The 13,225-nt window shown below is 36.1% G+C and overlaps 1 protein-coding gene across 1 annotated transcript in view; it reads right to left on the bottom strand.

Moving 5' to 3' along the window:
* PFDN1 (prefoldin subunit 1) overlaps positions 1-13,225 on the bottom strand; it is a 52,742-nt gene that overhangs the window by 21,647 nt on the left and 17,870 nt on the right. Inside the window, exon 3 of the mRNA XM_054568347.1 lies at positions 10,129-10,213. Coding sequence (XP_054424322.1) covers positions 10,129-10,213 — 85 coding nt within the window. The remainder of the gene's footprint in view (positions 1-10,128; positions 10,214-13,225) is intronic.

Below are 13,225 nucleotides of genomic sequence, written 5' to 3'. Positions count from 1 at the left end.
CCACCCTCACATGTGTTTTCTTAAAAACAAAAGCAGAATGAAATGAACTCAACTGCTTTACACAATAGTTGGGAGTACAATGCACGTATGTCCATTTTGGAAAAATTCCTCACAAGATAATTATGTACCCAAAGAATGGCTTCACGAATAGTGATGGAATTCAAGTATTTTTATTATGCTGACGGTAGTCAAGAGGTTTATTTGAAAGCGAGAAAAAGTGAGGTGGGAGAAACTACTCTAATCGTTAATTAGCAAGACACTATTTATAACTGAAATAATGCAGTGAAAATTCTGAGAAATGAATAAAATGGTAAAATGAAAATAATAAAGCCCTAAGTAGTATAACTATCTGCATCAACAAATTAAAATTCATAAAAATATGCCTTGGCCAGGTGGCTCAGTTGGTTGGGGCCTCATCCCATACATCAAAAGGTTGCAAGTTTGACTTCCAGTCAGGACACATGCCTAGGTTGTGGGTTCAGTTCCCAGCTGGGGCATGTATGAGAGGCAACTGATGGATGTTTCTCTCTCACATAGATCTCTCCCTCACCGCCCGACCTGATCCCACCCTCTCTCTTAAAAAAAAAAAAAAAATCAATAAATATATCCTCAGGTAAGTATTAAAATTTTTTTAATAAAATTCATAAAAATACATTTTATATAACTTAGTAAGATACCACTTATAAAAATGTCCATGTATACTCAAGGAATTTAATAATTTATCAACATTTTCTGCACTTTTTTTGCCAATATTCTAAGTATCATGTATTTATAAAAGAGTACAGGATAAAACACAAGTGATTATAATAAGACCTTCCTAGATATGTTATTTTAATTTATGTGTGTGGAGTTAATAAGCTATTACACAACTCTATCCAAATTATCTCTAAAACAGGTGATGCCCAATATAAACTACTTTTAAGCCATCACATGCACATCTGAGATTTCAGTAATTTAAGCATCTACTACAAAGATCTCAAAGGAGATGCTGTCACCTTATTCCACATTTTAGCTGCCAAAGCTGTAGGCAGACTAGTTTTATTTTAGCTTCTAAAATAGATCCCAATTAACTTTTTTAATTAAGGTAATTATCTGGACATGAAAGAAAACCGTTTTTTTTTGTTTTCTTTTGTTTTGTCTCCCTCCATCTTTTAATTTGAAGAGGTATTTTTGCTCCTGAAGTGGCAATTCATTAAAAGACAGAGGTTATAGTGATAAACTTAACAGAAGTTTAAGATATCTTCTAATCCAACCCTGCTGTTTTTTACAAATAAGGACACTGAGGCTTAGAGTAGGGCAGGGCTAGAATCCAGAACTCCTAACTCAACAGAAGGTATTTAAATAGGAATTTAGGGCAATGAATGCCCTGCTTTAAATCTAGCAGACTTGGAGATCTCTATTTATTGTTCAGACACCAGTTTGGATCTTGTTCTTCTGAGCTGACATGCACGGCGTGCCCATTAATACAGGCTTGGCCTTGTCGGCACTGAGTACTGAACAACTGACTTCATCTGACCAGTATCTGTCACTTCAGGTTACAGGAGACTGTGATGTACTGCTCAGAGTAAGAGCTGGAAGATCTAGGGGAAGGTGTACTGATTAACTTCGCCCCACCATTTAGTTACAGGGGCAGGGAGGCATGCAGTAACATGAAAGAAAATTCAAAGTCTAACTCATCAAAGGCCATTATTCTCCACACAGGCTGAAAATGAACAGAGGAACTCTCAAGCATGGGAGAAAGGGGGCTAAGGACAAATATTTATGGTAAGAGAAAAGTATAGACCATACAAAGCATACAGTAATGAAGGCTGAGGTCAACAACCCTCTGAAGCAGTCAAAAGGATAGTCTGGTATGGGTACAGACAATTATTCCAAGGAAGGGAATCAAGGGTCCCTGGGTGGTATCCTGGAAGAAAAGACTAATCAAGTTGAGATGCAAAAGGCTGAACTCTGAGCTGCTTGGAATGCAAATTCTTCGTAAAATGAAGGTGCACATCAGTGAACAGATCAAATCAAAGGAGTGTGTGTATAAAATATCTGTAATATATATTTTACAGAGAAATAAAAAAGGATGTCTAGGTAGTAGGGTAAACCTATTTGAACTGTTTCCATCTGAGTTCTAGAACACCAGGCACAAAATATTTCTACTGAGTAAATTAAATATGTCATAGATAGTTTACCTTTGGGCAAATATTAGCCCTTGGATCATAACACATATACACTGACCAAGGCACTGATAATACAGGGGTAGGCAAAAGTAGTGAGAATGCCTTACAGTTTAGTCTTGTATTATTATTGATTATTGTATTATTTATTTGTATTACAACTGCTCACCCCTGTATAACCAATAAAGAATACTCAACCAGAAAAAGAGCATATATGGGCTTTTTCAGATTCATGCCTTTTCTTCACTGAAGGCCAAGGAGGAGGATTACACAGCTACGTTAAGCTCTAGGACACCAGGACATAGAGAATATATATAGTTCACTATAAACTCTACAGTTTGCAACCATCAGGCGCATTTAGACTGACTTAGGTCTTAAATAACTAAAAACTATTTTTAACAAATATCCATTTTTACAAATGTTTAGAATGCAAATGAACTCTATAAAGAGATGAGTATTCATATCTGAAATCCCAATGTGTGGGACAATAAGAGAAACTTCAACAAAGATGTCCCAAGCCAAAACAAAAAACAAAAAACAAAAACCCAGAAAAGATTAATTTACTAACTTGTAATTAATTTTTGAAATTAAAAAAAAACAACACTCAGTGGTGCCTAGCCACCAATCTAACACTGAAAATGGGAAATCATCAAGCTAATTTTTAGAGCAGAGACACTGAATACGTATTGTACTTCTCTCCAGGACTCAAGCTTTCCTGGGTTGAGGTGGGATGGTGTCTGAAAAAATAGCTCCCCTCAGCAAGAGTCTAAGAGGTTAAACTGTGCAAGCATTCTATGAGAACATCTTGACTTGTTAAGAGTACAAATGGACTGTCTGGAAAGATAAATCATGGTACATCTATAGAATAGAATACCCTATTAGCAATGCAAATGAACAAATCACACTCTCCGGTAACATGGATGTACTTCACAAACACAAACGAAGCAAGGCAAAAAATATATATATAGTGCTTTTGTTTATATAAAATTCAAAAACAGGTAAGATTAAATTATATAGTTTTGGGGATACAGATAGGTAGTAAAACTATTTTTAAAAAAGGAAATAATCATCAAAAGAGAGTAGTCATCGGGAGAGGAGTGGGCAGGGATGGCGTTGCGATCAGGAAGGGAGGGTGGAGGAGGGGCTCTGGTGTCCTGCCAGTTTTTTTATTTTGTGGCCTGGATGATTGTCACAGGTGTTTGCTCTGTTATTGATTAAGCTGTACAAGGTCTGTCCAGAAGGTATCCAGCCACGTACTATGAAAAACAGACGTTTATTGAAGAAGATACAAGATACAAGAAACACTGTACACAGGACAATGACGCCTCAGTCCCCTTCAAAGTAGACACCTTGGGACCTCACACAGTTTTCCCAATCACCATTAGCTGTCCCATTGTATTTTTCTGAATCTCACAGATGGTCTAAAATCTCTTCGCTTTCAAAGGTGATTTTGTTTTGGAAAAAGCCAGAAGTTGCAGGGTGCCAAATCTGGGCTATAGCGGGGCTGAGTCACCTGGGTGATTTGATGTTTCACCAAAGAACTCTGCACGAGATGTGATGCATGAGAGGGCGTGTTGTCATGATAAAGCTGCCAATCACCAGCTGCCCCTAGCTGCAGCCTTCTGAGTCATCTGAATAGTTTCCATGGAGGAATGTTCAAGCCTAACACAAATTTGATGCAGATTTGTTGTTCTACTCAGTCATTTTGAATGCCACAGCCACACAGTACGCATGCTCACTCAACGATGTCTGCCACCCCCACTGACTAGTACAAGTGAAGTCATCATTATTCACACATGTGTATTTCAGTCCACTCACCTTGGCTGCCAGGTTACATCAATGACACACAAACTGTTCTCGTTATATTAACAATGGCAGGACTTTTTCTGGACAGACCTCGTATGTATTTTAACGTGTATTTCTGTTAATGCTGTATTTCACTACAAAATAAGTAAATGACTGATTTTTTAATGGATTCTAAACTTTGAGTTATGCTATCAGTTGAACTATTAGGTATAATACTTGTTCAATGTGCAAAAACATTCTATTCTCTGGCTCTGCACTCTCCTGCCCTTCTCTCTTCACTGAAAACACGGGCAAGAATCCGTGCCTATCGTATCATCGTGTCCACTTAACACCCCCCCAGGGAGGCCCCCATCATATGCATAACAGTGCCAGCTCTAAAATGAAGTACTTGGGCAAAAACTGGACATCCATCCAAGTGCCTACCAGTCACCACCCAGGCTACGGAAAAAAGGATCCTCAACAGGCAGAGTAAAATCTCCTCAAGGATGAGAACTCCTCCAAAACATTTTCTCGTCAGCATCTCAGAACTTAGCCAACTGCAGAGTGTTACAGGAACCCCTATCCAGTTCTCTTGCCACTATTGTTCCTACTTGTTTCAAGAATCACTGTCTAACCAAAACTGTCTTTTTTGTGAAAGAATCACGTCTTTTACATAGCTTCTTAGATTTTACTTATATCATGGGCGGGAGCACTATTTCGCAACCTTGGGTTTGTAACATCCTGCGTCAGAAGCGGCATTACGCAGGCCACAATATCCTCCATTTCCTTATTCTTATTTTTATTCTGTCATTGCTGAGCTAACTAAAGTGGTGAAAGGGGACAGTAACCATGTCAGAGGCAGAGGGGAAGGAAAGTGGTCAACTGGTATACACGTGTGCCTAAAATACAATGGGGGCTTTAGACCTAGGGCTGACGAGCCTGAGGCAGTACCTGTTCGGCCTGACCTGGAACAAGGTAGAGAACATAAGGGCACGATGGGTCAAAATATATTTAAATACACTATTGAAAATTTAGTTATCTCAAGTATTCCAGAGAGCTGAGATTCATAAGGCAAGGGGTCAGAAATTGAGTCCTAGCACATCTGAATGCTGAATGTAAGTTTTCCTAATTGCAAAAGAAGTTCACAAGCAATTATTTCCTTATTACCTCCAAAAAGTGAGCAAAAACACTCCTCTCTCTATATATCTCCTCCATCTATCAATAGGTTTTAACTCACCTTTAAGTAAAACTGAATTTCCTCAAAAAACAAAACTTCTTTCTCTTTGTGGCATACTGTACATTTCAAAAAGAAAATTATCTTTACAAAGACAGATGACACTCAGGGCCATAATTCCAAATCCCAATTAATTCATGTCATTTTTAAAAATTATGCTTTGTACTTTTCTAATGACAGCATATATTATATTATGTGTTATATACTCAGCCATCTTCTTTTAAAAGTTATATTATCGATATTTTTAATTTTTTTTAATCCTTGCCCAAGGATATTTTTTATTGATTTTAGAGAGAGATCAGAAGGGTGAGAGAAAGAGAAATGTCGATCGACTCCCTTCCATATGCACCTCGACAGGAGACTGAACCCACAACCTGGGTATTTGCCCTGACCAGGAATTGAACCTGCAACCTTTTGGTGTACAGGATGATTTTCCAACTGAGCCACCTGGCCAGGGCTCAATATTTTTAAAAATGGAAAATTCCATCAATGACATAAAGAACATGGTTACTCTATCGTACTAAAGCCACCATTTTATATTTTCTCTTAACTAGAATCAGCATCGCTGAGCTACTAATCACCATTAGGATGAAATCGTAATATTCCCTCTCAAAATCTGATCTATCATTTTTATTAAAGAAATATAAAAATCTACAAAATGTTACCATATTGTGAGTTTGTTATGAAAATAGTTCCTAAACAATCCCACCCAAGTGATTACAGTCAGAAGAATAACCCAACATAGGGGGCATTCAAATGTAAATATGGAGTTTTAAGAAGGAACACAGTAAGACTATCTTTTCAAGGTTAAAACAGTACTTGCCTTTACCTTTCTAGTAAGTAACACAACTCCCTATCAAGGACGCATGAGGGCAGGGTTATAGTATGTGCTCCCCCACCCCTGCCCTGCTCCATAGGGTTAAAGGGCCAGCAGGTGGGCCACCAAGTTGGTTGACAGTGTAGGCACACCCTAAGAGAGTTATCAAAGCGAAAATTCTAGGTAAGCTTCGCACTCATAAAGATGGGCCGGTGGGGAGGGGGAGTCTGGAGAGGGCAAACATAAAGAAACAGTAAGAACAGAGGTGAATAAAAGGGAGCCTATGCAATACTAAAGAAAATGGGTTCTCAGATTAGAGAACCTGACTCAGACCAGCAGCAGCAGGTCATGGAAAAGGTTTATTCTTAGTGTCATCTATGTAGACTGTTGACAGGGAGAGAGGAGGCATACACACATCAGGCCATGTCAACTGCTTTGATCAGAAACTGGACCTATGGACCCAGACCAAAAACTACTTACTCCTTCTAAGATGAAATACATGCTAAACAGAAACAACTTGACCCTTGTCTGCAAAGTTACATATAAATTGTGCCTCCCTAATTTAATTGTAAGGAATTTGAAAGCAGAAATTAACAATGCTAATGATAATTAAAAAGGATTAAGACAATCACATTAGACTGGCAAGAAATACTAGGGCCCAGAAGAGACTGCATATTTGAAAGGAGGAGCAACAACTGGAAGGCCTTGGGAAAAACTACTTGGAGCTCTGAATCAGTATGTAGTTTCGCAAGTAATAGGAAATCATATTTGCAATTACTCAGACTAGTGATAGCTCGTGTGCCTAAATTCCCACATGTGCTATGAAACTAACAAGAACAAGGGAAAAGCACCTAATTTAACACTGAGAAATCAAAAAATGGTTCTCAAGAAAAACAGCCCTAAACTAAGATGCTACGGATTAATAGAGGAAGCTGGTAAGGGCAAGAGGAAGAGGTTCTCTGTTAGAGGGAACTACTGAATTTTGCTCTGTATAATGTGATCCCATGTATTATGTGCATTTACCTTTCAGTACTAATTCCCATTTGTCATGGGAATTAGAACTGAGTGCCCATGTATAATGTACATCATTATTTTTCCCACAAAAATTTGGACAAAAAAAGTGCATATTATACATGGCAAAATATGGTACTTTTACAAAGACCCAGTAGAAACAAAGAAAGCACAATGAGTTCTAAAAACAGAATATTCCTGTGTGGCTGAAGCATACAGTGTAAGAGAAGACAGAGGTTCATAAACAATGTTAAAGGTATGTTAATCAGTTTAAACTTTTTACCCTAAAAACAATGGTGGGTTTTACAAAGAGGAGTAATATGACCAGATTCAATATTTTAGAAGTCTTTCTAACCTAAATATGTTAGAAGAATTGAAAAGGGGGGAGCTGAAGATGGAAAAACCAGTTAAGATGCTACTGCAGATGGTGGGGGAAGCTGGTACAAAGGTGGGGGGGAAATTCCAGAAAGAAATACCATTTAATAGAGAAAACAGGGAGGTAATATTCAGAGATAATAAGAATTTTCCAGAATTGATGAAAGACATTAATCCTCAAATTCAGAAAACCAACTTAATCCAAGTAAGATTAAGAAAAAAAAATAAAAAGACTAAATCCACACCTAAACATACCCCAAAGAAACTACAAAGCATGAAAGAAAAAGAGAAGGTTAAAAACAGCCAGAGAGAAAAACAACAAAGGAATACTTAGACTGAGAGGTGGCTTCTAAAGAGCCACAATGGAAGCCAGAATCAGTGAAATGTCTTTTAAAAAGCTGAGAAATACGTAAACACGTAAAGCAAAAGGAAACATATCCTCTGAACTATGTGTACAATATGATGAGCGCTTACAGCACCCAGTTTAGTCTCTAAATATCATTGCCCACTCAACTGAAAGACCAAGGAGAAACTGACAAACACCATTACAGACGGAGATTGATGCATCTCTCAATAACTAAATAAATAAGCAGGAAAAAAATCAGGAAGACAATCTGAACACTGCTATTAACAATGTGTGTGGATGAGTGCACGTGAGGGTGTGTACACATGCATACATTTCAGGCTGAAGTAACAAAGCTCTAAAGGTACAGAAGTGGAAAAGTACAGGATTGCTTCAGGGAAGACGGTACGTAGTGAGTGATACTAACAATACAGCCGAGGGCAGTATTGAAAGAGTATACTAAACGCAGAGGTAGGAATCATACGATTGAATGTTGAGGTAATTAGGAAGCTACAATGGTAGAAGAAATGTAAAACAAGAAATTAAATATAGATTAGATTTATATACTAAAGTGGAAAGATAAATTATCAAATGATGAAAAACAGTATATACACAATAATTACTCACTTTTTTTAAAAAGTGTGTGTGTGTGTATATGAATGCGTTTATAAAATAAAGTTTGGAATCATACATACCACTGCAGAGGTGACATACGGGGATGTACAGGAAAGAGGGGAAAGTTGTATTTTCATTTTATCATGTTTTACTTTTTTACTGTTTTTCTTTTTTAACTGCACTTATATTGCTTTTAAAATATAAATAACAGTAAAATGAAAGATTAAAAAGAAAAAAAAAAACAAAATACCTTCCTAGGATACAGGCTAGAGTTTAACTCTGCTAGTTTTTTTTTGCTATAATTAGCATTTCAAACAGGTAGCAACAAGCCAGCCAATTTATTTCTATTATCTGACAGATATCAGGATACTTAACCAGTATTTGAGACTACATGAAACTTTTAGAAAATAAATTTCTTAATACTCATCAAAACTGAACAGCATGCTATAACCATCATCTGTGGCAATTTTACCTTAATTTTTTAAATTATAAATGTTAACACATATTTGTTACAATTTACCCAACACAGAGATTATAAGACAATTATATATACACATTACTTTGCATCTTGCTATTTATTCATCTGGACAACTTTTTGGTATATTTACCTAAATATATGCAAAATCACATTTTTTTATCTACATGAAACAGTTGTGATTGGAGTAAAGATACTTTTGTTTGAAAACACTAGAGAATAAAAAATTCCATCTAGAAAGTTAGGCTGACAAAAATGATAAAATAGGACACAATAACAACCCGATTACTGCAGGATAACAGTTTTTCTTTTTTGTTTGTTTGTGTATTTGTTTTGTTTTTACAATATGTCTTCCTAAACTACAAATCTATTGTCAAGTTTATTTAAACTATCAGTAGTCAAACAAAAATAAGCCTAAGTACTGTAAGGGCACTACATGCTCATCTCAGCTGTGCCAAGTCAGTGCCCCTGAGAAATCCCCAGAAGGCTAAGGGGGTGTCTCACCAATTCAGCAGAGGGCTGAGTCAGATTCTGAACCACTGCCTCAAACAGTACTCACACGAATTAGATAAAGTGACCTATGAAGTCATTGTATCCACCCCATCTCAGGAAATCTTGGTCCCAAGAAATAATAACCAGTTTTTTGTCCAGACATATTTTTACTATATACAGAATGCACTTCACCAAAGCCCAAGAAGAAAATCTCATCAAAAGTCTTAATGTATAAGGACATTTTAATAATAAACTCCAACTTTCCAAAGATTTACTAAGTTACCCTTTCCTATACTGCTTTTCATTACCTAAAAATAATAATAATAATAATAATATCTTGTTTTCCTCAGTGGAGCACCATCCTTCAGATAGCTAATTTCAGCTTACTACTTGGTCCTTGTCTAGAACCCAATCTATGTTAAAGGAATTACAGTGTGTGAAAGACAAATACATCAAGATCCTTTGACTACTATTATCATTACCCATGTTCGTGCCCTACCACGATATGCAGTGTTTAAATATTTATTGTTTTTACTTTTGTTTTTTAAAAAGAGACATATTCATTCAAAGGCCAGGGAGAAAATACACTCAAGATAAGAGCATCCTATCTTCTTCAAAATTCCCTACAGTTTCAAGAGATTTTTTTTTTTTGTCTCATACACTGTCATTAATGTGACTGCTTCATAGCTCTAACCACAATTAGAAAAAAATGAAAATAATGGCATGACTTCAGGAAGCAATTTAGTATGACATAGCGAGATAATTACGTTTTTCCTAAAAGTTGACTACTTACTGTCAATATTCACTAAAACTTACTTCCAATTCTTTAATTTTTTCTTCTGCTATTTTCTGTTTCTCTAACAGCTGATTATGAATTACTTCCTTGGACTGAAGAATAAACCTAAAAAACACAAAAAAGTTGAAGGTTAAGCCACATGACCATTTTATTCATCAAAATCAACAATTATATACCACAAATACTAAACTAAAAAAGCTAAATAATCTCCCAATTCAGGACTAATTACATGTATTGTTATGTTAATATGACAAATTCCAGAAACCACCACAGGTTTAAGCCTTCTTGGCACAGGTTTAAAAGCTTAAAAGTAAATGTCACCTTATCTAAGAAGGAAATCAGGCTTGAAGTAAATTCATACATAAAAGGAAAAAAACAGAGAGGGACAGAAACCTATTACAGGCTAAGAGAAAAGTTAACAAATAAAAATCCCCCGTAATTTTTATTTTTCCAGTTATATGTATCAACTTTTATCTAGATATTTTTTTAAATAGTATTTATAAATTAGAGCTCTCCCGCCGATGTTCTTTTATTGATTTATTTATTTATTTTTTGTAGCAGCAGTAACTCATGACCTTTTAAAGTCACAATCAAGTACTGTGTTAGGATCAATGCATTAGTGTTTATATGAGTTTCTAACACAAAAAGCGCTGTATAAAGCCTAGTATCTTTTATTATTATTTCCAGAGTGTATAATACCTCTGAAAAGCTCAAAATGCACAAGTGGAAAATTTAAACTTTTCTATTTTATAGTGAGGCATATTATTTACAATTGATGAGGGTGGAAATATGAGGAAGCTTTAAAAATTAACACAATCTTTTTTGTGACTTATGTTCCTAATTCTTGCTGTAGGGAAAGGAAGAACACAATTTTTTATAGCCTCAAATAAGTGAGGCTTCAAATAAGTGAACCGGAATATTTCCCACCAAGGGAACCAAGGGAAAACCTCTATTACTCAAACCTCTTTCAGGACTGTCCAACTAGGCTTTAACAGATTTCAATTAAAGATCACAATTAATTAAACGGATTGTTTCTTCTCTTTGTAGCTAATTTAGTTTCTAACAAAGAACTAAACACCATCGCTTAACAAAAAACCAAACAAGAAAAATTCCATGGCAGCAATATGCAGTTTCCTCTACCAACCTCACAAAAACACTGTGTCTCGGCAGGTTCTTAGCAAGAGGGTATGTTATTATAGATAAAAGACAGGTAGAAACAGACCAGAAAGGGCAACTCTTACATTGCCCAAACACCTGGGGGAAACTGCTCCCCTCCCCCACACTCCATGAATGCGCCTGGCACAAATATTAACACAGCCCCCATCACTCCACTACTCATGATGCCTGTCCTGATGGGGACAGTCCAGACAATTTAACTGATCATCCTACTCGTCAGTTGTAACTTGATCCTTTGTAAAAATCTTATTCATATGTTTACTCATATACTCATGCAAAACAAGAATTACTCCATAATCCTTTGTGTACAAATGTTAGTATTAGTCCAAGAGATAGGCACTATTTTTAATAAGATTGTTATACAGAATATTTTTCTCAGAAATAATTACAGATTTATGATGGTTTGACTTACGATATTTTGAATTTACAATAGCATGAAAGCAATACACATAATAAATTACATGAGATAGTCAACACTTTATTATAAAATAGGCTTTGTGTTAGATGACTTTGCCCAACTGTAGGCCAATGTAAGTGTTCTAAGCACACTTACGCTATGACATTTAGTAGGTTAGATGTATTAAATGCATTCTAACTAATGATATTTTCTATTTTCAATGGGCTTATCAGCACATAACCCTATCTTAAGCTGAAGAGCATCTGCATTTGGTTAGGAATTCGGGGGAGAAAAGTTGTTTAGCACTGTACTAAGTCTCAGTGACACCATGTAAAAAGTATAAATCTAGGCCCAAGAGTCACCAAATTGTGTCATTACATGCACAATTTTTCTAAGAAAGTCTTTTAGCCATGGTGATCATATTCAGAGTAAAATATACATTTTTAAATAGCACTGATTGCTGCCCAGTGAGTAGTATCCTCAAATTCTTTATTAGTATCTGGGAAATTTTCAAAGCTAAGATTAGAGGTCAAGTCATTACTTATGTGGCCTTTAAAAATAAAGTATCTGAACAGATACTAAATCCCTTGAGCAGAAAATAAAATTACTAGAAAGCAAGAACACTCAACAACAAAAGCATGTTTTTCCATGGCCACACACCACCCCCCGGGGTAGCTATATTGGACTGTGCCAACCTCAAAGGCCAGAGAGATGTCACCAAAGCTGGCCAATCTACCATAAGCCCAAGGAAATGAAAGTTTCATAGGAGCCATGAAAGTTTTAAACAAGGATGTATATTGAGTAAACTCAAATGTCTACCTTCATGATAGTTGCACAGTCAAAATTCAAACAAAATAGTTATGGGAGATTTGGTTTAGTCTTCAAATTTAAAAATGTCAAAGATACATGGTATGGAGATTGGAAAGGGCCCCAAGAAACATGTGGATTTCTGGAAAAAGTCTTTAGAAAATTCCTTACCTATTGTTAACAAGGCACTGAATTATCAGATGTTATTTTGAAGATAAAGGATATATCATGACGATGTAATTACGAGTCATACATCATAAATAAGTATTATGTATATATACAGTTTCCCCAAGCAGAGTATCTTACAGAGATCCTGCCCAGTAGTTTATGGAAGGCCAAATGGCAGATAAAACATTCTGGAGTTCAGAATGTGCCACAAAGGAAAAATGAACCATGAAGAGTATATACCATGTATATAACAAAAGATATGCACATAATGTGCTCACAATACTCAGTATGACATAATCTAGACTAGAGTCACTGTTCTGTAAAAGGCCTCTACATTGGAAATCAATGCCATGTGGCCCGGCACTGTCAACTCTCAAGGGCCTGAAGCCTGCTGTTTCATTTCCTCATTTACTTGCAACAGGCTATCCAAAAAAAAAAAAACAAAACACCCAAACAAAACAGTGTATGATGGTCTTGGGTTTTGTTTGAGAAACATCAGAAGCTGTGTTCTGAACTGTCCTACAGTTTGGAACATGACTCCCACGTTATTCACATAACCAAAATACAAT

This window comes from Pteronotus mesoamericanus, unplaced genomic scaffold (assembly GCF_021234165.1).
Source record: "Pteronotus mesoamericanus isolate MK-2021 breed Mesoamerican mustached bat unplaced genomic scaffold, CSHL_Meso_final contig_2, whole genome shotgun sequence".
In the NCBI taxonomy this organism is placed as follows: Eukaryota; Metazoa; Chordata; class Mammalia; order Chiroptera; family Mormoopidae; genus Pteronotus; species Pteronotus mesoamericanus.
Note: the sequence above shows the minus strand (reverse complement) of the source record. Positions and strands in the feature narration are given on the sequence as shown.